General features: G+C 39.3%; 2 protein-coding genes across 3 annotated transcripts in view; both read right to left on the bottom strand.

Moving 5' to 3' along the window:
* ror1 (receptor tyrosine kinase-like orphan receptor 1) overlaps nucleotides 1-14,148 on the bottom strand; it is a 129,381-nt gene extending 115,233 nt beyond the window's left edge. Inside the window, exons 1-2 of one of the 2 annotated variants that reach the window (XM_086089075.1) lie at nucleotides 14,020-14,148; nucleotides 13,812-13,938 (exon numbers count right to left, since the gene is read on the bottom strand). In XM_086089075.1, coding sequence (XP_085945201.1) covers nucleotides 13,812-13,908 — 97 coding nt within the window. In that variant the 5' untranslated portion in view covers nucleotides 13,909-13,938; nucleotides 14,020-14,148. Of the gene's footprint in view, nucleotides 1-13,811 lie in introns of both variants that reach the window. The other variant, XM_086089074.1, reaches the window with a different exon arrangement.
* A 7,142-nt stretch (nucleotides 14,149-21,290) lies between these two features.
* pgm1 (phosphoglucomutase 1) overlaps nucleotides 21,291-24,604 on the bottom strand; it is a 19,570-nt gene continuing 16,256 nt past the window's right edge. The window contains exons 9-11 of the mRNA XM_086089324.1: nucleotides 23,831-24,014; nucleotides 23,539-23,673; nucleotides 21,291-21,868 (exon numbers count right to left, since the gene is read on the bottom strand). Coding sequence (XP_085945450.1) covers nucleotides 21,779-21,868; nucleotides 23,539-23,673; nucleotides 23,831-24,014 — 409 coding nt within the window. The 3' untranslated portion in view covers nucleotides 21,291-21,778. The remainder of the gene's footprint in view (nucleotides 21,869-23,538; nucleotides 23,674-23,830; nucleotides 24,015-24,604) is intronic.

The raw sequence follows: 24,604 nt of genomic DNA, 5'->3' as shown, positions 1-24,604 counted from the left end.
TTGCATACATGCATGTCGTATTAGGAGTGAAAAGGATCCACATTAAGGGACTACACCTGAATACATTAAAGTAGCACTAAGGAACTTTCCAACCTTAAACCATTTTCATAACTCTTCTGACGAAACATCGATTTAAAATTAATTGACTGGCACCTTTGCCATGGCCTGAGGGGGTCTGTATCATTTTGACTGGCACTAAGCAACTTTGAGGAGGATGGTAGGAACACTGCCACACAAAAAAATACAAATGTGCTGAATGCTTTATGGCGTATGTCACTTCCCCCATTTGTTACAGAGACAGAAGTCAATTTGAATGTTGATGCACGATTACTGCTTTCCTGGTAGAAGGTGCAAAACTACTGAAAGGTTTTGTCTGAGGACACAAAAAAGGAAAAGGGAAAGTACCTGGATAAAAGGACAGTCAAGGTTCAACATTGGCCCGGCTTTCACTCGCTGGCTTGAGCTAAAAAAAATTACACAATGCGCTTGTCCTCATAGGAAATGTGGTCTTCCTTCAGACATAACAATACCGCTTTTGTCCATATGGTACCGCCATAATCAACATCAACTGTGTGATGCTTTAGGGAATTGCTAATTAAATATATACCCAGTAGGATTCTGAGGTCCACTGAATCAGGTCAATTAGTGGAGCCCAGGTTTCAAAACAAACATGGTGATGCAGCTTTTAGCTGTTATGCTGCACACAAATCTTTTTTTTAATACTTTTTCGCCCCATACCTATAAGGTCTTTAAAAGCATTTTTTTTCCCACTGTACAGTCTTTGTTTATTTCTTTCCTTTGCTTTTGAATATCTTTAAATATTTTGTTAAATGTAAATGTGTTTAACTCTTTGACCGCCGAAAAAGTTTAATAACGTTTAGTAAAATCCAAATGAGTGCCGCCAAAGACGTTAAAAGACGTTCACTATGTTTTTGTTTTTTAAAACAGGTGGAGGAAAGCCTTGGCTTGCAAGCTGTGCTGAAAGTATCAAACAGGTCGAGTTAGTATAATGACTATTTTTGGGCACTAGATGGCAGCGATCGCGTCGTAAAGCCTCACCGGCTAGCGATGCTAACGCCGGAAAACGAGCACTTCTGCACAGACGGACGTTCAATCGGACGATGAAGAGTACCCCGAGTCCAATGCATATTCATCGGAGGAGTGGGTACAGTCTGATCACGGAGAAGACACTGGTTCTGGACTACGATGCCACCATGAATGGAGTGGATAAGATGGATCAGAACATCTCTTACCACCCGGTATAGGAACTGAAGGACATGAGGAAGCCAGACGTAACACCAGGTCACCGTATCATGATCCTGAGAGTAGACTTGATGACAACATGGCCAAACACACACTGCAGTATATACCTGCTACTCCCCGGAAAAAAAGGCCGGCAAGAAAATGCACGCAAAGGGGCAATCGCAGTGAAACTAATCTGGTGCAAATCCTGCTGCGTCCCCTTGCACGCAGGGGAGTTTTACACAATACCTCACAAAAATAAAAACTGTGTAGTTGGAAACATCCACACAATTGTAAATAGTACCACAGTTGCACACATTTGTAAATAGTTTGCCAAATTGTTTTGTCAAATTGTTACACTGTTGAATGTAAATAAACGTATTTTGCTATCAAAAAACACTTTTTCATTGTTGGTGGTAGTGTTTTACAGAAGTAAAGCACTGTTTAGGTGTTTGTGGCATCATTTATGGAAAATAAAGTGTTCACTAGAGTGCATGAAATAATATCGTTTCACAAAAAGCTTGATTTCTCCGTATTTTGGTCCAAAACAGAGCATTTGGGTGAAACTAACCTATTTTCTATTGTTGATCCTCTTTTCTGACAATGCTTGGCAGTCAAAGAGTTAAACATGTCAATGTACATTATTTTGGTTATTTTTGCCTATGTGTGCCCAGCGATTGGCTGGCAGCCTACTTGGAGAGTCAAGCATTTTTTAATGGTAATTTGTGTAAAAAGTTGGAGAAACATTGCTCTATGTCATCATCTCTTGCACATCCTTGGTGCTGTGGTTACAATAGCAAAAAACATATAGATACTAATGGAGGGGTTGGCAAACTTTTGGGACAATTTTTTAATTGATCTAATTGTTTTACCACGGAAACCAAAGTTGAATGTATCATACTGTATGTGTTTGCATACTTTTACAGCCTGTACAATTTCTTGGTACTCAAGTGCTCCTAAATCCATGTCTCACTGCAATGTAATGAGCTCTTGTGGGCAAAGCTTAGCACCAACTAAGGCAACCACGCAGAGGTTAAGCAAACAACCTGTGGGATCACGCGGGCCTATGCCTCTTACTCACACCCCTCTGAGGAGCAGCTCATTGACTTCTAATAAACGTGTAAAGGTCAAGAGCTGTCAAAGATAGATGCAGCAACAATACATACACACACCAAAAAAAAATCAATCATTTCACCCCTTCTACAAAACTGCGGATGGATTTTCCTTACTCGGTGGATGTCTTCCTTTTTCCCTCAGCTGATCACATTCTCCTGCTGTGAGTTGCAGGGTAAAGAAGTTTAATTTCCTGACTTGTTGAAACCAATGCCTTTGAGAACGTTATTCCCCCCCGAGTCAGATATACAGTGCGACAGGAAAGCAAGAGTGAGGTGTAAGAGGCCGGTTGGCATGTGGGTCACAACCGCATCAGTAAGCAAACGTAAACTCGGGGTGGTTCCAAGTCACTGTCAACCTTGATCAACATCTACTGAGATGCCAAATAACCATTCAGAGTGGATCTACTGCATATACTATAAAAACAGAGAGTGTAATTTAAGTAAAATTTCCCCTTAACACTCCACTTTGCATGATTTTTCATCTTAAAGTGGGATTAATTCAGCAGGGAGTGACATTTAGAATTTCAAGGGATCTACAGTAAGTACACTATGTAGAATTTGCTGCTTCTGAGTTTTTCAGCTGAAAAATTTCCTCCCCCAAGTTAAATACAAAGTTCTACATGTGTGACTGAACCGGAAAAAGCCAAAGGGGTACGACAATATAATGTGCATCACAGATTTTCCCTCTTTTTGGCTATTTCATTTCCTTCCATAACGCAACAGTTGTCCCCAAAAAATACGACAACATCTAACACAAAAGTGCCTCAATGAGTTGACAAACCTCGAGTTAACTAAACTGGAATTTATGTCTGTATAATTAAATGCCCATTCTGTATAGTTCGGTGATAGATTCTTCCAAAAATATTGAAAGAAGCTGCTGAATGGTACAACCATCAACTGGATTTTTAAGGCCAACAGGGACTCTGTGAGTCTAGAATAACTGTCTTGCAAAACTGAAGGAAACTTTCAGGGTTTGCCAAAATTTTGGGTGTTGAGCAGTCATAATCTGCAGACTCCTGCCCACATTTTTGGACAACGATCAAAACATGGGTTAGTTTTATGATCCTAAAATAGATTTGGAGAAATCAAAGACCCCTCACGGAACTGGTGTAATGCTGCCCCAGCAATGGATTTCTTTTTTTCCTAACACTAAAATATGACCAGAATGGCTTTGATGGTACAGTAGTTGTCCAAGGATTGAAAATTAACATAATCTATCTACAATATCTCAAAAATAAGTACACACCCCTTACATTTTTGTAAATAATTAAAGATACATTTTTTAGAGGTGTGCTCCAAAAATATCCCAGTGTATCTCTGAAAGCTCTTCTTCGCTGTACAGTGCACACACACACACATTTCAACCAGGCATGATGCTGGCAGTAAAACGGAAGTGCAACTAACATTAGAAGAAGAAAACTTTTTTGTCATTCAGCATAATAAAAGTTTGCAAATGTTGGCAACAAAAGTAGCATCTCTTCTATAGAAGCTGTCAAATTATCCTTCAATAATACATTGAATTGGGACTGATAATATATTGATCTCATCGACTAATTAGAGTTTTTGTGGCAAACTTTTTTTTTTTTAAGAAACATTTATTTTAATTATATTTATTGATTTTTTTTATCTTCTTGCTGTGCTATCTTATGCCACATACAATTGCTCTACATCAGGGGTGGCCAAGTTCGGGCCTCGAGAGCCACTATCCAGCCCGTTTTCCATGTTTCTCTCCACTAACACACCTGATTCATGATCAGGATCATTATCAGGCTTCTGCAAAGCGTGCTGATGAGCTGCACATTACATCCAGCTGCGCTGAAGGAAGGATACATGGAAAACAGGCAGGATAGGGGCTCTCGAGGACCGAACTCATTACACTTAAAGCTGCTCTTTGTAACAATTTGCCCAAAAATATCTTTATAATAGCCTTTTTATTTGACTATTTATGACTCAAACATCTTATCTTTAGCAGATTAACACTTCTGCTGTTCACAAATGGGTACTCCTACAAGCCCCTGGCCAAGAGTTTTCAGATTGAATTCGGGTTTGAATTTCCCACCCTCTGTCTGCGGATGTGACGTCATGCGCGCATTGTGTACGTGAAGAATAATGTGTGCTGTTTAACTTTTCAACCAAAGGTGGGAGTTGCGATTCAAAATGGAATTGTCTGCATTCAGCAGCTTTAAAAAGTAAGTATGCTGAGATGACTACATATAGGATACGAAGTAGGACCAAGAGGTTAGGGATAGTTTTGGGGCTTCATAACAAACCAATGAGTGTGTCCACATGGCCAAATTCAAGCGGATCGTCTGTAAGCTTAAAAACATCGTTCCAAAGACAAATATTTAAAATGGAATTCTGCCAAGCGGTGATAGACTTTTTAACAGAAATATTTCTGGCAAAAGATGCCTATAAAAACTGGAGCGTGGTGTTGTTCATATGTCATAGAGGGCTGAGGGAACACAGCCTCCCAGTTTTGAGTTTGAGTTTCCTTAATGCAATACAAACAGTGTTTTAAAGATTTACTCTGACAAGTAGAGGGGATTTAAAAAGTTTGGTTTTATACCACCCCCTATTAACTGAACTCTTGCCGGATCTAAACCCTTTATAAACTGAGACACAGTAAGCAATGGCAAATGCTAACAAAAGTGTAATTTGATAAAACTGCAGTGAAGCACGGCCTCAAGGAGCTCTTTAGGGCAGCCTATCCCCTGCAGGCCTCCATGGTAAACTATGCCAAGCACACACTGGTAATTGATATGCAATACCTGCATGTGTGGCCTATCCCATTAGATTCCTTAAAGTGTCACTTTGTCAACAGCATTGTATTTTATCAATAAAAGACAGTTAAGCACATTAGATGGTGAGTGATTATGCAGAAGTGTCAAAAGGGTTGAACAGAAATATGTAGAAGGTAAAGAAGAGTCATTGATGTATCCCTATGGCAGGTTTATAAAGCAGTAAAGGCAGGCGAGCAAGCACAGCCTCACCCATGCCGGGTGGAACGTGGACTGGTCGCGAGCCAATTGCAGGCCACATAAGGAAACAACCATTAACACTCACATTCACAACAATGGACTATTTACAGTCTTTAATTAACCAACCATGGATGTTTTCAGAAGTACCCAGAGAACTCACAAGTTCCACAAAGGAAGGAATGAGCCTGAAATTCGAACCTGGGACTGCTCAACTGTGAGGCAAAGCTACAAACCAGACGTACAACCTCAAAAGTCCAAACTCTCCATCAAATGCATACATTTTCGACAGGACACATTTGTAACGATTCACTTATTTGGCAGAAATAGCAACGAGACTCATGGACTGGCAAAAACAAGATTGGGTGTCTACGCAAGTGATGACAACCTTGAGAATGACCATCATGCTTTGAGCTGATGATTGACAAACAAAGGTCTAATGGGGGCACGTGAATCATAATTAGGTGGCCCTTATCCATTGAATTGTGCACAGCAAATAAAAAAGGTGTTCTGGCAGGTATACTACTACAAAAAATAATAAAGTGGGTGAATCATAGGTTGCCATGGCATCGGCAGATAAACTACAGGGAGTCCTCGATTTACGGCGTATGCGACCTACGCCGTTTCCACTTTACGACGCCCGTGCCTCTTCCTCAGCAGCTTCTTTTTCGTTAACATTTCCCAGAGGAATCACACCATTTTATAACTCATTGCTCAGCGCTTAGCCATGACACACAGACAGCACGCTAAAGCTAAGTTAGCTACTGAGAGGCTTTAACACGCACCAAGCGTCCGTTAGCAATAAATGTCCATGCGCAACACAAAATACTGGTTCAGACAACTTCCGGTTGCCGCAACGAGGTATGCGACCTGCGACCTACGACCTACGACCTTTCCACTTTACAGCGCTTGTGCCTCATCCCCAGCACCTTCTTTTTGGTTAACATTTCCCAGAGTAATTTAATCACGCCATTTTACACTCACACTCAGCGCTTAGCGATGAAATACAGACAGCACGCTAAAGCTAAGTTAGCTACTGAGAGGTTTTAACACGCACCCAGCGTCCGTTAGCAATAAATGTCTGTGCGGAAACACGAAATATTGGTTCCGGCAACTTCTGGTTGCCACAAATGTGTTTTTTAAAATTACAGTACAAAGTATTTTGACGTAAATTTCGACTGTAGCAGTGAAATCCAATTTAGGTGGAAATTCTGGCTACGTTACCAACATAGGAACGGAACTCGCTCGTAGCACGAGAACTCCCTGTATTCATAAGATTTTGAGGTTCAAATAACTACATACTTTTACTTTAAACTTAAAGTTTGGCCTAAGCTATGTAAGGTTTGTCTCTCTAACAGACTGACCTCCTCCTAAGTAGACAGTAAATTGCAGGAAAAGGTTTTCACGCTTGGCCACAATTTATAGTTGGAGAAACTTTATCAAATGTCTCTAGTAAAGATCAGAGGGAAGATAGAAGGCCTACTTTGTCTAAACATGGTGACAACTACAAAAAAAAAAAAACACTTGCTCCACACAATCCAATTTACGGGAGTCCGAGCAGTTTTCTGCCAATGTTACACGAAGTTGAATTTAGTATTCACATAAAGTCCTGGCTTGGCATAACTTAGATCAATAAAAAGAGAAAACCCTAAATCTGTCTCATACAAGATTCCTCTACCAACCAAGCATATTGTTAGGACATTCAAACCAATAATTTAGTGGAAAAGATGTGTAACCTTTATTATGATCTCACATCATAAGGAAACTCCATAATAAGTGAATTCCACATCACACAGGGGAGATAGAAACATTAAACACAGGCTATGTGATACATTCGAAAAGAAATGTTCTGCATATTTTTTAAGAGAGTTAAAGCAAACATTAGCATACAATATCCGCTAAAAGGTTGAGTGTATTTTAGAAGTGAGCAGCCAGGCCCCTCATGATGAAGGGAAAGTAGCAGAGAAGGTGTGCAAAATATTTGGTTTTAATATTCACATACACAGTTCACCTCAATTAGGAGAAACTGTCGTGGTCATCTGCTTCTTACATATTGTTTGTCACACTCTTCCACATCAGCACGTCATGTACAAGTACATGACAACAACCTTGTAACAAGGAAGTCTTTTGCCCTTTGGCTTTCTGAGCAACTCCATGAACCCTCTGGGCTCGATGCTCTCTGGCCATTTGTGTGCACCTTCTTTCATTTGTTGGAATAATTGTTTTAATGTAATAAAACTTTTCAATCAATGTGATTTCGTCTGATTTTGTAATTTTCAAATTTAGCTCTTGAAATATCAATAGTGCCATCAAATTGTGCCTTTTGGCGCCACCTGGCTAATTCTGGAGATTAAAAGCAATGTTTGTTTTTAATTCCATGTTAGGCTATAGACTGCATTTAATCATACAATTTGGGTAAAAAGATTTTAATACTAGCGTCAACACTTTTTTTTGCTGTTTTTAAATGTTGTCTACTAGGTTATCTAATATTGATTTTCCTTTAATACTCTTATTTCCAAAGCCAGGTGACTTCTTGCATACAGAACTGAACTAAAAATTAGCTAATGTATGGCACAGTTTTGATTTTAAGAAGTGGAGACACCCTCAGCTGGCCAAGGAGAAGAATTACATTCTAATTTACGAAGAAAAAACTCAATCTGCTGGCTGCAGAAAGACTGTAATACAAGGGGTAAAAAGATGTAGGCCTACCAAGAATATATAGTATGCAAATTGTATTTTTGAGGTTGTTTTGCAATCTACACAATGTGTAAACACACTGCAGTTAAAGGGTTTAAAAAATGGCCAGTTTGTGTAAATAACAAGAACTGATGTTAGTTAACAACTTTATGCAGTAACCAGCATAAAAAGCATTTTTTAAATCTTAGAGTAGGCCTGCGGCTGTAGATCGCAAAGATGGCACCAACAAGCTGAAAGGCTTGCAAAATCGAACACAGCCTGAGATTTAGATTAGAAAACATCATTGTCAAAACAACTGTCATACAGCTCATGGATCGACATACAGTAGCGGTTGTCAATGAGTGGCACCCGGGCCAAAATTGGCCCAATGACAATCATAGCTGGCCCACCAGATGACCTGTTAACCTCAGGGAGCTACATTTTCAGTTAACTTGATAAGAGATGCTGCTGACACTTGGAACGCTTTGAGTCTGCACCTTTTGTGATTGTTTAAAAGAATAACAAAAATAAGTAAAAATGTAACGTTTCAGATATTTCGAAATTTTGGAAAACTTTATTTACTGGAGAAATTAATCAGGAGCTATTTACTTAAGTTTTTGGAGACGTGCTGATGACCTGGGAACTTCCTGAACTTCTTTTCAGAATTTTCAAACTAAAGTGTATTTTCTAATTAAAGAATTTAAAAAAAACTTGAACATATTGCAAATCTGAAACGTTTTTCAATAAATTCAGGTTAAGAACTGGAATTTGTAGTTTAAAATTTTTTTACACCAATATTTTTTTCCCCTTGTAATGAAAATGAATATCGGCTCCTTCGCTACTAATAATTGGTATCAGTATCGGCCTTAAAAAAAGCCTACTTGTCTATCTCTAAAAGGAATCATTGTTAGTAGGCAGTAAACAGTTTTAATGTTAGAAATACGACATTACCAAAACTGCCAAATTATGAACAGATAATTTCTCAATTAAAGTTTTGTTATTGTGAGTATGGCATGATTACTGCTACAGCAATAATAGCATTTTAGAGGTACAGAATATATGAATTGTCAAAATTAGATGGGTGGAGAAAATTGAATCATTAGAAGGGAGAAAAAAAGTACACTAAGATGCCAACCCCCTGACATACAATATGCCCTAATGCATAAAAGAATCAAAGCAGCTGATCAGTGGAAGGAGGATGACACCGCTACCAGAGCAACACCTCTTTTTTTAACCTGCTTGTATATTGCTTCCACAATGTCTGTCAAAACGTCAGATGACACAGAGCAGCTCACAGATCAGGACAAGCCCTAATACATTGGTGCCCCCCCTCTCTCCGTCTTCGTCCCCCCCAGATGTGAAGTGCCTTTAGTGTCAACATGGCGTTCGCTTGCAGACTCCAGCTTGACAGCTGGGCCCAACATGATCTATAAGCTTCCTGAGTGTTATTAAATAGCTAAATGCAATTCTAAACACATTTCACATGGGGGCCTATGCTCTGCAGAGGGACCTTTTACCTTCGCAGACGAATGCCCCGCGTCAGGAACACATACACAGTTTATATAGTCGGAAAACATTGTCGTCAATTTATTTTTATAGGCTTGTCACAGATTATTATTTTGTAGCTTCAGGGCACAGCTTGATTGATGGAAGGAGAGTGAGCATTTTGAAACAACTCCATACGGCGGCCGGACACATTTCTATAGAGTATTTGTACACCTTTTTGGAAATCTGATTTCCCTGCTACAAGATAAAATATTAAGATTTCAGAAGAAGCAAAGATGATTATTTTTATTTTTACCACTTCAAATGCATGATTGAAAATCATTTTTAAATATTAAGCTATCACTTGAAATGTTTCCATCTTTGTGTAGAGCAGCGAGCGGTGATGATGCAAATTTAAAAAAAAGTTAGAAGAGAGCATGTTTTTAAAACTATTATGCAGCTTCCTTTTTAAACACCGAGTAAGAAGTAGCTCTGTTGCTGATTCCAATATTTTTTGAGCAGCATTCATTTTCCAACAGGATGAAAAGATTTGCTTTATAATATGTGATGCCAGCTGGAATATCTAACTGGATGCCGTTTCTGATTACACAACTCATCAGACTATAACTTTTTTTTTTAAATACACAGCATTAGCATTTTTATTAATGTACTGATTTGTTTCCCAAAGTCAGCATCGAATGTCTTGTTTTGCCCACAAGTCAACATGCACTAAACTTGAGACAAAATTGTACTTACTCATTTTTTTTCTAAGAACACATGGCTTGAATAACTGGTGATAAATAACTGCAACATTATAAGCTCCATCAAAGAAGTTATGTTTTCAATGTTGTTTGTTTGTTGTTAACTAATTGTTTTAATCCTGTGGATTTTGTTGAATGGTGGAACAATGGTCATTAAATTGTAATGATGGCATGGACCTTTAAAAATGAATGGACAAAAATAATTAATAAATACATTTGGTGCCAATCCAACGTATATTTGCCTTTTACAAAGCATCATTTGAAATCTGATTAACTTGTGGTTGAGTTGTAATTTGTCATAATATTCTAAAGCAGTTCCTTGATTCCGTTCCCATGTTAGATTATTTAGTTGTGCAAGAAATTCCATTTTTAACATGAAGCAAAATACCAGTGACTTTTACTTAGCAGCACAACAGCAGCTTCTTCTTTTCTTTTGGGCTTTTCCCTTCAGGAGTCGCCACAGCGAATCAGTTGCCTCCATCTAACCCTGTCTTCTGCATCCTCTGCTCTCACACCAACTACCATCATGTCCTCTTTAACTACATCCAAAAACCTCCTCTTTGGTCTTCCTCTAGACCTCCTGCCTGGCATTTGGAAACTCATCATCCTTCTGCCAAAATACTCACTATCTCTCCTCTGGACCTGTCCAAACCATCTCAGTCTGGCCTCTCTGACTCTCCAAAGTCTCTAACATGTGCTGTCCCTCTGATGTACTCATTCCTGATTCTATCCATCCTCATCACTCCCAAAGAGAACCTCAGCAGCTTCATCTCTGCCACCTCCAGCTCTGCCTCCTGTCCTTTACTCGGTGGCACTGTCTCCAGACCAAACAACATCGCTGGCCTCACCACAGTTTTATAAACCTTTCCTTTTATTTTAGCTGAAACTCTTCTATCACAGCTGACACTTTTCTCTACCTGTTCCAGCCTGCCTGCACACGCTTCAGCACTTCTTTTCCACACTCTCCATTGCTCTGGACTGTTGACCCTAAATACTCCACCTTCTTGGTCTTTCTTCACTCTTCCACTTGAGTCGCTCCCATTCACACACAGATACTCAGTCTTGCTACGACAAAACTTCATTCCCCCTCCATTCCAGGGCAAACCTCCACGCCTCTAGCTTCTCCTCCACCCGTTCCCTGCTCTCACTACAGATCACAATGTCATCAGCAAACTTCATAGTCCATGGAGATTCCTGTCTAACCTAGTCTGTCATCCTATCCATTACAATAGCGAACAAGAAAGGGCTCAGAGCTGATCCCTGATGTAGGCCCACCTCCACTTTGAACTCCTCCGTCACACCTACAGCCCACCTCACCACTGTCTTACAGTCCTCATACATGTCCTGCACCACTTGAACATACTTCTCTGCTACTCCAGACTTCCTCATACGGGTCGCCTTACAGCGCCCCGGCGACCGCGAACGCCGGCCTTTGACGGCCGGCGCTCGCACGCCCCGGCGCGCCCGATCGGAAGCGAGGCCGAGACGCCCCCGCACCACCTTCTCTGCACATCGCTATCAACATCCTCAAAGCAGATACTGCATCTGTGGTACTCTTTTTTTGGCATGAAACCATACTGCTGCTCACAAATATTCACCTCTGCCCTCAGTCTAGCTTCAACTACTCTTTCCCATAGCTTCATTGTGTGGCGCATTAGCTTTATTCCTCTGTAGTTGCCACAACTCTGCACGTCTCCCTTGTTCTTAAAAATGGGCACCAGCACACTTCTCCTCCATTAATCCATCAGGACCGAGTGCCTTTTCCACTCTTCATTCTCTTCAATGCACTTCTCACTTCATCTTTACTAATCTTTGCTACTTCCTGGTCCACAACAGTCACCTCTTCTATTCTTCGTTCTCTCTCTCATTTTCCTCATTCATCAACTCTTCAAAGTACTCTTTCCATCTTCCCATCACACTACTGGCATCTGTCAACCCACTTCCATCCTTATCCTTTATTACCCTAACCTGCTGCACGTCCTTTTCATCTCTGTCTCTTTGCCTTGCAAACCTGTATAGATCAGTCTCTTCCTCCTTACTATCCAACCTAGCATACACGTCATCGTAAACCCCTTGTTTGGCCTTTGCCACTTCCACTTTCACCCTACGCTGCATTTCCTTGTACTCCTGTCTACTTTCTTCAGTCCTCTCAGTGTCCCACTTCTTAGCTAACCTCTTTCTCTGGATCCAGCAGCAATTAAAAGAAAGCCATGATGCCTTTTAGTTTCTTCCTCGTTATGTGTCCTGAGTCACTTCCACACTACAAACTTATTCTAGACAGAATGCTGCAGTCATCTCCTTATGATTGCTGCTGTGTCATGCTGCTCTTTTTTCTATGAACATGCTAATTACAATGTGACTGCAAAAAAAATGACTTTTGCTGTGACCGGCAACTCTCCTGCTATTATTTTGCCATGGACGGCTTTGATTGGTCAATCGCCGGAGTGATATATTCTTGGCCTGACGTGAACAGCTATTTTACCGTGATTACAGAAGGTTGGCCGTGAATATGTTATTTTAGCATGTGGGTAGGCTGATGGAAATCTGTTATTTTGCCGTGAGTCATGCACTATGCATAGTTCTTGCCTCTTTTCTCAAAGTTTGCATTTTGTTTTGCCACTAAAAATAGGTTATCTGCACTACCAGCCTAACTCTAACTTGCAGAATAAAATAACTGTTCAATTCTTCAATAAACACGTGAAATTGTTAGACAAAGTACAGCGTGGTATTCATTTGCACTTGTGACCTAGCACCTTTGAGGCAAGTGCTCGGCCCACTACGCCACGAGCTGGTACATATTTTGTACTTGTAGTTCTCACACTATTCACAACCACTGAAAAAAAATCTAGTTTGTTGTGCCACAGCTCAAACTTGACTTTAATAATACTGCTCCCCCCAAAAAAGTAAAAAAGTTGTGCTCTTATTCATAACATACACGGAAAATATGAAATGTAGACAAGGGTCAACAACAACAAAACTAGCTTTGCCATTGCCAGTGAATAAAAATATTACCATGTGAAATATACCCTCACTCAATGGCTAAAGCATTATGTATGGTGTCTAATACAAGAGCTACATAGATAGATAGATAGATGGAAGATGGATAGATGGATAGATAGATGCCTCCTGACTGAGGACTCGCACAATAGCTCTCCAGCTGACCCGCTAAGAGGCTTCCATTTTAGGCCTGGGGAGTCAAGCCCTTCCCCGTGTGGATGCTGCTCACTGACAATGGGCCCCATTAACTAAGATCATTTACATGAGAGGGGAGGTCGCCTTCTTTGCAAGGGGCAGTGTTTAAATTACACGTATGGGATTATCACGGCCAAGCAAAACCAATAGGGGAGGCAAACAAAGACATGCATAGTGGCATGAACGGTGTTGGGGGATTTAATTTAATTGCCGTTCCGACTTGTGTAATGAACTCACAACTGGAGCATCACAGGGAAAATCAGTGCTGTGAATTTTGACACACATTTGAACACACGCGCGTGTGGATGCGAAATCCAGAGCATATGTTGAGGCGGTTAAGTGGTTGAAAAAGTTTGGCGACTCACCGGACGCGCCGAGGTCCAGGAAGCCGAGGAGCAGCACGACCATCCAGCCGAGACATCCCCGGAGACACCCGCTCACCGCGGTCCGACTTGGATACATTCCTTCGACTCTGCTTTACACTTTGGCCAGCTTTAAACATCCACCAACCAGAAGTTGTAGTTGGAAAAGAGCAAAAATTACGACTTCAAGTACAGTTCCTGAGCGTGTAACCTGGGTTAGAGTCTGCGACAGAGTTGAGCCTCAGCGGTCTTGCTGGATTGTGCGTCTCTTTCCTCCTTGGCGGAGCTCTGCTCACTTTCTCCTCTTTCCCGTCTGCCCAAATGATCGCGATCCTGCCCACTAACCTCACACTCAATCAGAAGTCTGCAGATACAGTGGAACACATGGATGCCTCGAAGCCACGTGTCGCCACCTGCTGTCCATAAACGGAACAGTCACAACTCGTTTTACTTTTGTCATTTCGAAGAATGTGAACGACAGTAAACACGCTGGCTGCGTTGTAAATCACCATAAAGATATAGCATATAATGTAAATAAATAAATACAGTTTATACTATATGGGAATCACTCTCTAGCATCAGATATACAGTAATAGGGCCCAAGGCATCCACAATATGTGATTTGCGGCCAACTGTACTTTTTTTATTGGCCTCATGCATAAAAAAAAGAAAGAAAAAGAAAGGTAATAATATTAATAATAATAATTTCTTCATTAGCCACTCCTTTACTGATCTGCCAGTATGTTTTGGTTCATTTTAATGCTGGAAGACACACTCATGACCCATCTTCTTGTAGAAAGGTGATTTTCTTCCAAAAAACTGTAGCACTATGAGTGCTTTAATGTTTGTGGATTGGTTCATTGGAGTATAGTGCATGCAACACAAAAATATATAACATATTTCCACGTTAGGCTGAAATGGCATAATAAGCAATAAAGGCAAAAACAAGTTTTTATTTTTTAATCAGTAAAACTTGTACAAATGTTACACACACTCGCGCGCGCGCACACACACACATGCACACACCTTGTTTCATTTTACTGAATTCATTTGTGGCACATACTTTGTCATGTGCATGTGACTGCACACATGGAGAAGATAAAAGCAAAAGATTGGTAATTTGGTACCAATGTAGTGTCTTCTGGACTCGACCTGACTGGGATCTTTAATATGACACTGACCTCTTAATATTCTCTGTAAGTATCTTTTGGCTTTGTTGTGAGCCTCAGAGAAAAATAAATATGAAAAGTCCCTAAAATGTAATTATTTTTGGTTTGAAGTGTTTGTTGAACTTCCTCTGTGGTAATATTGTCCAGGAAGTATAAGGCTTCACCGATAATGTTGCTGGTCCTTGTCAAGTCTAGGAGCAGGCCAACAACAGCCTTACTAGTGTATCTAATTAAAATCTAACTTCACTTCCTTCCTTCCATCCATCGACTTTTAGAATCATCCCTGGGGAGATGTTGTTAACCAGAGTATAGAGACGATTCAGCCCAGGCTTCCTGCTGATTTGCGATAGTGTAAGGGTGTGCCTAAATTGGTATCACTTGAAATAAAAGCTTAATTTATTTTTAAGATATTTGACGATATTACTGTACCAACAAACAACACGTAAACATTTAGAATCTTTGCCGTTTCTTTGGCCCTTCCATACCTCCGAGGTTGTGCGAATTACAGACTAAAGTTCATTATCAATTTCGAGTTTATGTCACAATTACATCACAAGTCAAAATGGCGGTCTTATTTGATGAATACAAGCTCTCGTTGGACTTTGGATTGTTGTAATATGATTTGTGAGGATTATTTTGATTTCAAAATGTGATTTGAAGCAAAAGTGCGATATGAACAGAAATTGGATGTAATTGGTCTAACATTAGATCAATGTCCTTAAAAACAGCCAAGAGGCTCTTGTACATTACATTATTATTATTTTTTTAATGAAATAATTAAAATCACGTATGCATACAACTAAATTGTATGCATATGTGATTTTAATTCTTCAATTTAGTTCTTAGGTCATCTGAATATTGTATATTAAGCAAATAATGTAAAAAGTCCATCCATCCATTTTCTTAACCGCTTATTTCTCACAAGGGTCGTGGGGGTGCTGGAGCCTATCCCAGCTGGCTTCGGGCAGTAGGCGGGGTACACCCTGAACTGGTTCCAGCCAATCCAGGGGCATAATGTAAAAAGTGTTCCATAGAATATTAAAATGTGCGACGTGCGAGCTAAAACATGTCAAAAGACTAGCATATGGCACAACCCGAGATAGGTTTGTTTGATCTTAGGTTGAGTTAGCCTGGCTAGCCTGTCTACGCTTTAATAAACGTCACTCCGAGGTGAGTGGCAGGGGCTTTACTCCTCAGTGCTTTGACACATTTTCATGGAATCATAATTAAGTTTCCATCATGTTATGGTTGGAACATCCAACCGCACAACAACTTTTAGGCATAACTTTCTGAGAGCTTTGTATGCTACGAGTCACAGGCAAAAGCATTACGCTGTTTGTTTTCACCCTACGGTATGGAGGACCATCATATGTTCCGAATTGTCCATACAAAGCAGCAGATAGTCAAAAGTAGCCAAAGACTCAAATTAAAATAGGCCAAGGCAAACTACAGGAAAATAACAGTCTTCCAATTATATGATGGACCCCGCTGGAATCAAGAAGCGTTTATCCCAGGGAGAACAGATTCTATCATGGCTGTCGCACAGTTGAGTCGCTCTTGCTTGTGCATGCTTTAATTCTGTACGTGTATGCTCCTTTGATATTTTCTTTGCATGTGCCTGTGTGGCCGTGAAACTCATGGGTATCCGTGTCCACTGTACCAGTCAGTCATCAAGACCCTCTAGCACTCTGCGGAGGTTTGGTCCCCTTGGGTTCGACATTAAATCGTCTTTTCCACCAAGATCTTTTCAGTTACGAATGCTGGATAAAGTCGTCGAGGTTGTTTGCAAGAGCACGCCCCAGAGGCTTGTTGCAGAGACCACAGCACATGGAAAGAGCAAAAATACTGGCAGTCATGTCTTAGACAATAAAACAGAACGTAGATAGGAATGCCGTTCATAATAAATATTATAGAAATTAACAACCTAAAACGTTTTCTATTTTCATGAAAATGTTTACTCATTTGTTTGCATTCATTTTTCGGAATAACAAACCATAAGTGACTAACTATATTCTGAGAATCTCTACATATTCTTTTGATTCATCCTAATGTTCATTTTTATTCCAATGGGAAGAGCCTCATTTTCTCTGTTCTTTTGCTTTTGTTCTGTCATGTATGCATGTTTGTTTGTTAGAGCAAACTACAACGTATTTCCACAAGACTGTTCAAGTTTAATGTAGTGACCATAAAATTTGATTAGTTCAAAGAATCTTTCCCCAATAAATTATCATGAAATACAAAACATTTTGATGGCAAATTTAAGACACAAACGTAAAGAGACTGCTTTTCAAAAAAACTCAAATAGATAACACAGATAACAGATGAATAAAAAGGTCACACAAACTGGGAGGTGCATGCTTATTGCTGCACAATGCCAATAGAACATCAGGGAATTTATGCAATGATTCGTATTGAAGCTTCCATTTTTATCTTAACTGCTAGAATAGGCCAGCCATCACTTCTCAAATCAAAACACCTCCCTGCCAAAAACCTCATTCAAGACTAGATTTTTGTTTCTCATTATTCTGAAAACACCCTCCTCAATGTCACAAATGGCCTTCGCCTCTCCTCGGATTCTAGCAGCATCTCTAGTATCCTCATTCCTCTCAACCTCAAGTCCAGCAATCATTCTATCTTTCTTGCAACTTGAAAATCCCATGGTTTCACTTGTACCCCCAGTACTGAGGGATGCGACGTAAAGCCTCCGCAAAACAGCCGGATTTCAACAGGGCTGTGAAAGAGGGTAAAAAGAGTGCTGTAATTCTCAGTGCTTTTACTGAAGGCCTAGAAACTGTTTTAAAATCTGTAACAATGGGTCAAAAATGGATCGATCCTCTACTTGGGTCAATCTGACCCAACTTTGAGTCAAGAAATGGGTCTTTTAGTGTAAATTCTCAAATATTGGTCAAAAAATTGGGTCATTCTGTATCCAGAAAGTTGGGTCAAATTGACCCATGAAGTGTATCGGTCCATGATCCATTGATCCATAATTGGGTTACTTTTGACCCACCTGTTTTTAGAGTGTACTGTCAATAGAAGTTTTATTGTGGTGGTTTCACAGGGTTACAAATCCAGACAAATGTTAGCGTTAGCATAGAAGCTAGCTTTTTAGCTATCTAACACACATTCCATTAATAATAATTATTTGAAATATTATGTTTATTAAAACAAATGTTCCCATAGTTACAAAAAGGCATCAGCAATGAAAATAATAATAATAATAATAATAATAATTTGTGACTTGAGTGCATGGTTTGCACCCGTCTGATGCACAAAAGGAACACTAGCAAAGATTGTGATAAAAGAGATAACAATAATAATAAAGACATTTATTTCATCCATTCATTTTCTGAACTGCTTATCCTCATTTAACTGTTTTATTTTAGATTTAATTTGGTCATTGGGTTGAGAAAAATGGCATTTTAGGGGGTACTCCAGACTTATATGGTATTTTAAAAAACAATGTCTAAGCATTGTTTTTTCTCTTTCTAAAAATAATCCTCACATGTCAAATTACAACGATCTAAAGTCTAATGCTTTTCAATGAGTGGAGAGTGCCCTTTCACCAAGTACGACCGCCATTTTGACTTACTGTACTGTCCACCTTGTCTATTTTAGAATCAACTTAACTGTTGAAATCAAAATGACGGTGCTTTTGTACGATTCCCCACTTACACATTCAAACTACAGTGGTAGTGAAGAAGGCTAAAAATACATTCAAAACTATTTACTCTCTTTTTTTCTTTTTCTTTTGCTAGCTTAGCTATGTTCAAATAGAATGGAAGGGTTTGTTTACTGCATGGTGGTGCAAGTGGGATTGTTTGGGAATGTTTGCCAACCGGAATAATTTATCTGTATATTTCATTAGAAAGAAAGAAAGAAAGAAAGAAAGACAGAAAGAGGGGTTCCAATCACATGAGGCTTGTGACTAGTGCCTCTAATTGTTGGAGGGTTATTAATGGAAGGCAGAAGTGTCCATCTGGGAATCAGTGGTGATTTAATGGTGCACAGGTGTGTCACAAGGTCAGAATGTATAGTGGATTCGTGGTTAGCAGCACCTCACAGTTCTGAGGGCGATGAGGGCTCGAAATATTTGCTCTGCCTCATCTATTGAATGTGTTAAGTCACTTTAAAAAAGGTATTTATTTATGCTGTTGTTTAAACAAGCTGACCTGGACACTTGCATTTTATTGTTTTAATGTCCATTTATTTTTTATTCTTCTTTATTGTGTTTTATTTTAGTGTTATTTGTTATTTCTTGTTTCTGATAGTGTTTTACTATATAATGTATGCACACCGAGTTGGACAGTTCCAGTTTATTGTTTTCATTTGTATTTTTTTCTTCATTATTGTTATTAATATGTGTAGCAATTTGAGCAGTGTTTACTGCATTTTAAATATGCTATATTTATTTAAAAAAAAAAAAACCTTGACGATTGGCATTTTAGTGGCAATTTGTATGTTACAAATTTTCTTCAATTTTAAATGTGTAAATACACCTGCACAATCCAATGATAGCCAGTGAAAGAGCTGTATCAAGAACTGCTTTAAAGGCGAAGTCAACCCCCAAATCTTATACACAATATTCTATATGTACCCACACTAGTCTAAACACGGCATTCTGGTTAGTATTGTGTTTATGGAACAGGATTTAGCAGCAAAAAACACCTGTATTTAACCATCTCAAGGAGCGGCCATTTTGCCACTTCCTGTCGACTGAAAATGACGTCACAGTTGTTCAGGGCTCAGTTAACAACCAATGACGGCTCACCTGCTTTATGAGTTTGGTTATGTGACGTTCACAAGCTGAGCTGTGATTGGTCGTTACCTGAGAAACTGTGATGTCATTTTCACCCGACAGCAGGTTGCAAAATGGCCGCCTTGCTAAAATGGAATGAAACTGATGGATATTGCACAAATGCAAAATTAATCACAATAGTATATTCAGGCTAGTGGGGCTCGCATTGAATATGTTAGGAAAAAGTCTTGGTATTGAACAACGCAATTCTTCACCATTGCTAACTTTCAATTATAATAAAGTTTTAGAGAGTTACAGAGCATAGAAAAGGTTGGAAACCAAACTGTCGTATACAGTTTAAAGAAGCGTCTCAAAGAGAAAATCACAAGATGCCAAGCAGGAAATCTGAAACTTTTGTATTCGTTAACCTTTTTAGTAGTTTTGAGAATGACGTCTTTGTCTGCCATGTTTCCCACTTTTCTCTGGTGAACTGAATGGGTCCCTCTGTAAACATGGCGCCATTCCAGCTCTCCAAAAGGTCATTTGGTCTCTTAATAGCAGCAGAGCAGACCATCTTAATGTAATCCTTTGTGTGATTACATGATGTAATGACAGCCAATCCAAATACAGCCTGGGTGCCATTAGCGACATTCACACAAGAGGAAGACATTTTACATTACTAGGCCCTTGTGCAATGCAATCATGATGCCCAGGACATCATGATGGGTCTGAACAACGTTGAAAGACTTCTACACAGCTGTCCCAAAGGTTTTCACCAATCCCAGCAAATGCGAAATACGCATCGTAGTTATACATCAAACTCTTTCGCTGGAAAACACAACCTGAATGACTAATCCCAGCTCAAGAACTTTAACCTAACTAACCCACATGCTTTGGTGAGGGATTAGTGAACTGATGGTCATAGGCACGACACATTGACATGTATGACATAAATTGTTTCAAAGTATACCATTTGTGATTAAGGCCAATTTTCCCTGTCATGTTCAGAGGGAAACATGCCGCCTTCCTGCACCTGAGTTTTAACCCTTACTCCTATTAAGCAAATTGCAGCCAATTTCAGTCCAGATATGGCAGTTGTGCGAGTTGACTCCAATTTGGCTCACAAACGGTCCATTTTTTTTTCTTTCTTTTTTTTTACGTGCAACATTTTTCAGGATTATACAGACCATCTCGTTGTAGGAAAACTGCACAGGAAGCAAATTTGAATTGGATTTATGTTTCTTTAACCACCTAAAGAAACTCTTGGGAGGCTTATGGAGTTGATTCACCAGGAAGACTGAACCAAAACTTTGCTCACCACAGTACAAAACTCATGTAGTTATACTCACTAATTATAATTCATTCTTCAACATACAGTAGTGGGAAAAAAAGAAGATTAATGCTATTTTGATGTTTGTTTAATAAACATGACATTTTTGTAAGGGTATCATTTTTGATACATCGTCTTATGATGTAGGTGTATTCAATGAAATGGACATGAGAGGGGAAAATCCATGTGCAACTCCAAATTTGGAAGAGTAAATGTAGTAAATCTAATTCAACACAGGACCACAATTATTAATGATCATAAAGGTTACTTTATTTGTAATTTATTTTTAGTGCATCATCTTCACATTGCTTTCTTTGGGGTTTTATGGTTCTGTCTAGTCTGAAAGAAGAGGGGAAGGCACCAGGTCCATCAAGATGAAAGACTAGGACGAATGAAACTTTCGGATTTCCAGTCAGTTACTTGTTTGTCACAGTGTTTGAGAGCAAACTGGACAACACAATAGATCATGCAGTAGACGTTGATTTTCTTATATACATTTTTTTTAAACTTTTTTTTTTTAATGCTACAGGAATTAAAGTCAACATGTCTGTCTAAGGCATTTCAATGAACAAGTTTTCCTTTTTAGTGAAAATTCCACACACTAACTGAAATATGGCAGTGTAAACCTTATCCTGTGTTTTGTCCAGTTCATTTGTAGGTCAGCCAATGACTTAAGTAAATACAGAAGACTAAAAGGTAATCATTGCGGACTGGAGGCAATGTGGCAGAGGAATCATGTGATCACAGTGGGGCCAGTGCGTCCAGTCTTCTCATGAAGCTGCGAAACCTTCAAGGCGATGTCTACCAAGGGTGCCAACATCACCTGCACAAAGCCACGATACACATTTAGTAAAAAAAAAAAAAATGCACATGTGCACCACAACTGAATGAACCATATGATTTGTGCTGACAATCTGGACTATGAACTCCAACCCTTTGGGTGGATGAGGTCTTGGGCTTGGGGAACTGGATTGGGCAACTATCCGTTAAGAATTAATCATATCAAAAAGCTCACCCACGACTGGAATGAGGACAAGACCAAAAAAAAGATGGCTGATCTCTCTCACCGCTATTAATTTAATCCTATAAAGCCAAACGTATCATATTAAATACAAGACTTTCTGAACCCTCTATTTCATGAGTAAATAATTGTTTTCCCCATTAAATCCCTGACGTATATGATCTGAGACATGCATTGCATAGATAATCCATTAGAGGGCAGTATCACCCAGCACTTTTATAAATGTGGTGGAGGTGGTGTGTGTGGGGTCTCTCAGATACTCCAGGGCATGCAAAGATTATGCCAAATAATTTGTTTCATAATAAATTATTTTCAATCGGAGTCTATAAATGTTGAAATATATTTACCGGTAAGTACATATTAAGCACGCAGGAGATTTTTGCACATAATGTGCTGTTTATTAACAATGTACAAAAACATTCAAAGTCTATGAAATAATTAACATCAGTGTTTAACATGAATATAATTTTAATACATTAGTTTAATTTTAAGGAACAAGTCACATTAAATCCCTCTTTTTCATTTTCCACACACCCTATGAAAAAAACAATACATTTGTTCCTCGCACTACTACTTTATTTACAGCCACATAATGTTATCAATGTTATTAATAAATCCTCCACTTCTAGACTAAAAACGTTAGGGCATATATGTACTGTACTAAGTGTTAAGTATTCTTCAAGCTGTTTTGTGTGTGATGTTAAAATATCTTATTTTGAAATCTGGGCTTTTAATTCGGAAGGCTGCTCCGTACTTCTGTTTCCTGTTTCATGTCTCCGTTCGTCAATCAGCTCATGCATTTATTTTTAGCTTTTGCAAAACAACGTTAATGTATTGATGTCTGTCCAAAACAATCTATCTGACCATAAAAGTTATTTTAAACAGTCACTCATGTCTCACAGGAAAACCAACATGACATTGCCAAAAACCTGTTTTAATCTTGATTGGACTCTTAGTGAGGTGGAATACAACAGTTTGTGGTAAATAGCGCTGTGCAGAAGGGGCATAACAATTAGTAGCCGTCTGATTGAAAAAAAAAAATGCTGGCAGGTTGCATTGCAAGGCGTGTGGCGCCAATGCGCTGACGCTGTGATATGTCAATCAATTAGTGCCTGCAGGGGTCCAATCACATTTGAGGGAGGGCCAGTGCCACCCCGGCCTCCCCTCTGGGTCTGCCAGTGTCACCCAGCTGATGCCTTTTCCAGCGACCTTGCAAGATCGCCCCAATTGAGAAAGGAGAGACACCTATACTTATTAATAGTGGAAAACGTTCTTTCTGATTTTTGGAAATACTAATATGTTTGATATGTCTGTTTATTATTATTATTATTATTATTATAATATTTTGGACAGGTATAAAAGTGCAAATTCGATTGTTCAAAATAACCAATAAAAACCTTATTTACAGAGAATCTGAATTTTCTCTCCTATATTTCATGATTCAGGCTTTATATAGTGTAAACGGTTCTGACCTGAGGGTCCTGGTAAATCTTCTGGGGGTCCTTCTCGTAGCTATCAATATAAAGCCTGACAGTTGCGCCTGCACTGCCAGTGCCGCTGAGACGGAAAATAATCCGAGAACCGTCAGCGAAGATGATCCTGAGACCCTGAGAGAACAGGAAAGTTCAGCAATGGTAAGAGGACAAGTCAAATCAATGGAAATGCATTAAGTATTTACACTCTTCCTGAGTGGAATGCATTCATAACAAGATTAAAAAAAAGATCTGACAATTTTCATATGGCTGTTCTTTTCAGATTCCCGACCTGGTTTTTGGAAACGCTTCCATCCACAGGATCTGTGTAAGCAAAGTTGTCTGCAACTGCCACCTCATACGTTTTATCACCCGATGACAACTTTGTCCCCACAAATGACGGGTTGAACATTGCCGTTTCCAGGTCCTTGATCATTTTGTTGGCAGCATCCGAGTCGACCTCCTCATAGTCGTACCTGAAGGAAAAGTTTGCAGGTACTCAAGTTAATCTATATTTTGATTTCAAAATGGAAAGCACTGGATATCATCACCAGAATCGTCACAACATGCTCTTGGGGGGGGCCACACAACAGTGGCCAATATTAAAAAACAAACATCTTAAAAAACGTATTAAAAAACGTCTTTCCTGTAGTGTCATGCCACGCGCTGTGCACGGAATGACACAATGGGAAATTAGACGCCCAAATGCTAAATTGGCGTTGGGCCCGTCCAATACCTCACAGCCAGTTATTTGTTATAAGTTAAGTAATTTGTTATTATTTAGAAGTTCAGCAAGCTTTGCAGAAGTCTAATAACGATCCTGATCATGAATCAGGTGTGTTAGTGGAGAGAAACATGGAAAACAGGCTGGATAGGGGCTCTCGGGGACCGAACTTGAGCATCCCTGACTTAGAGGGTAACAACAGAAAGGAAGTTCTCATAAATGTCATAGGAATGAAAAAGCTTCTTCTTCTTTCTTTTCTTTTATTTAAAAAAAGAGGAAAAAAACACAAAGTTATGAGAATAAAGCCCTATTTTCCCCCAAGAAATTAATGTAAAAGCTATT

This window comes from Leptonotus elevatus, chromosome 11 (genome assembly GCF_054856555.1).
Source record: "Leptonotus elevatus isolate MCC_2025b chromosome 11, RoL_Lele_1.0, whole genome shotgun sequence".
Lineage (NCBI taxonomy): Eukaryota > Metazoa > Chordata > Actinopteri > Syngnathiformes > Syngnathidae > Leptonotus > Leptonotus elevatus.
The sequence above is the reverse complement of the archived record's forward strand: the minus strand, read 5'-3'. Positions and strand labels throughout refer to the sequence as shown.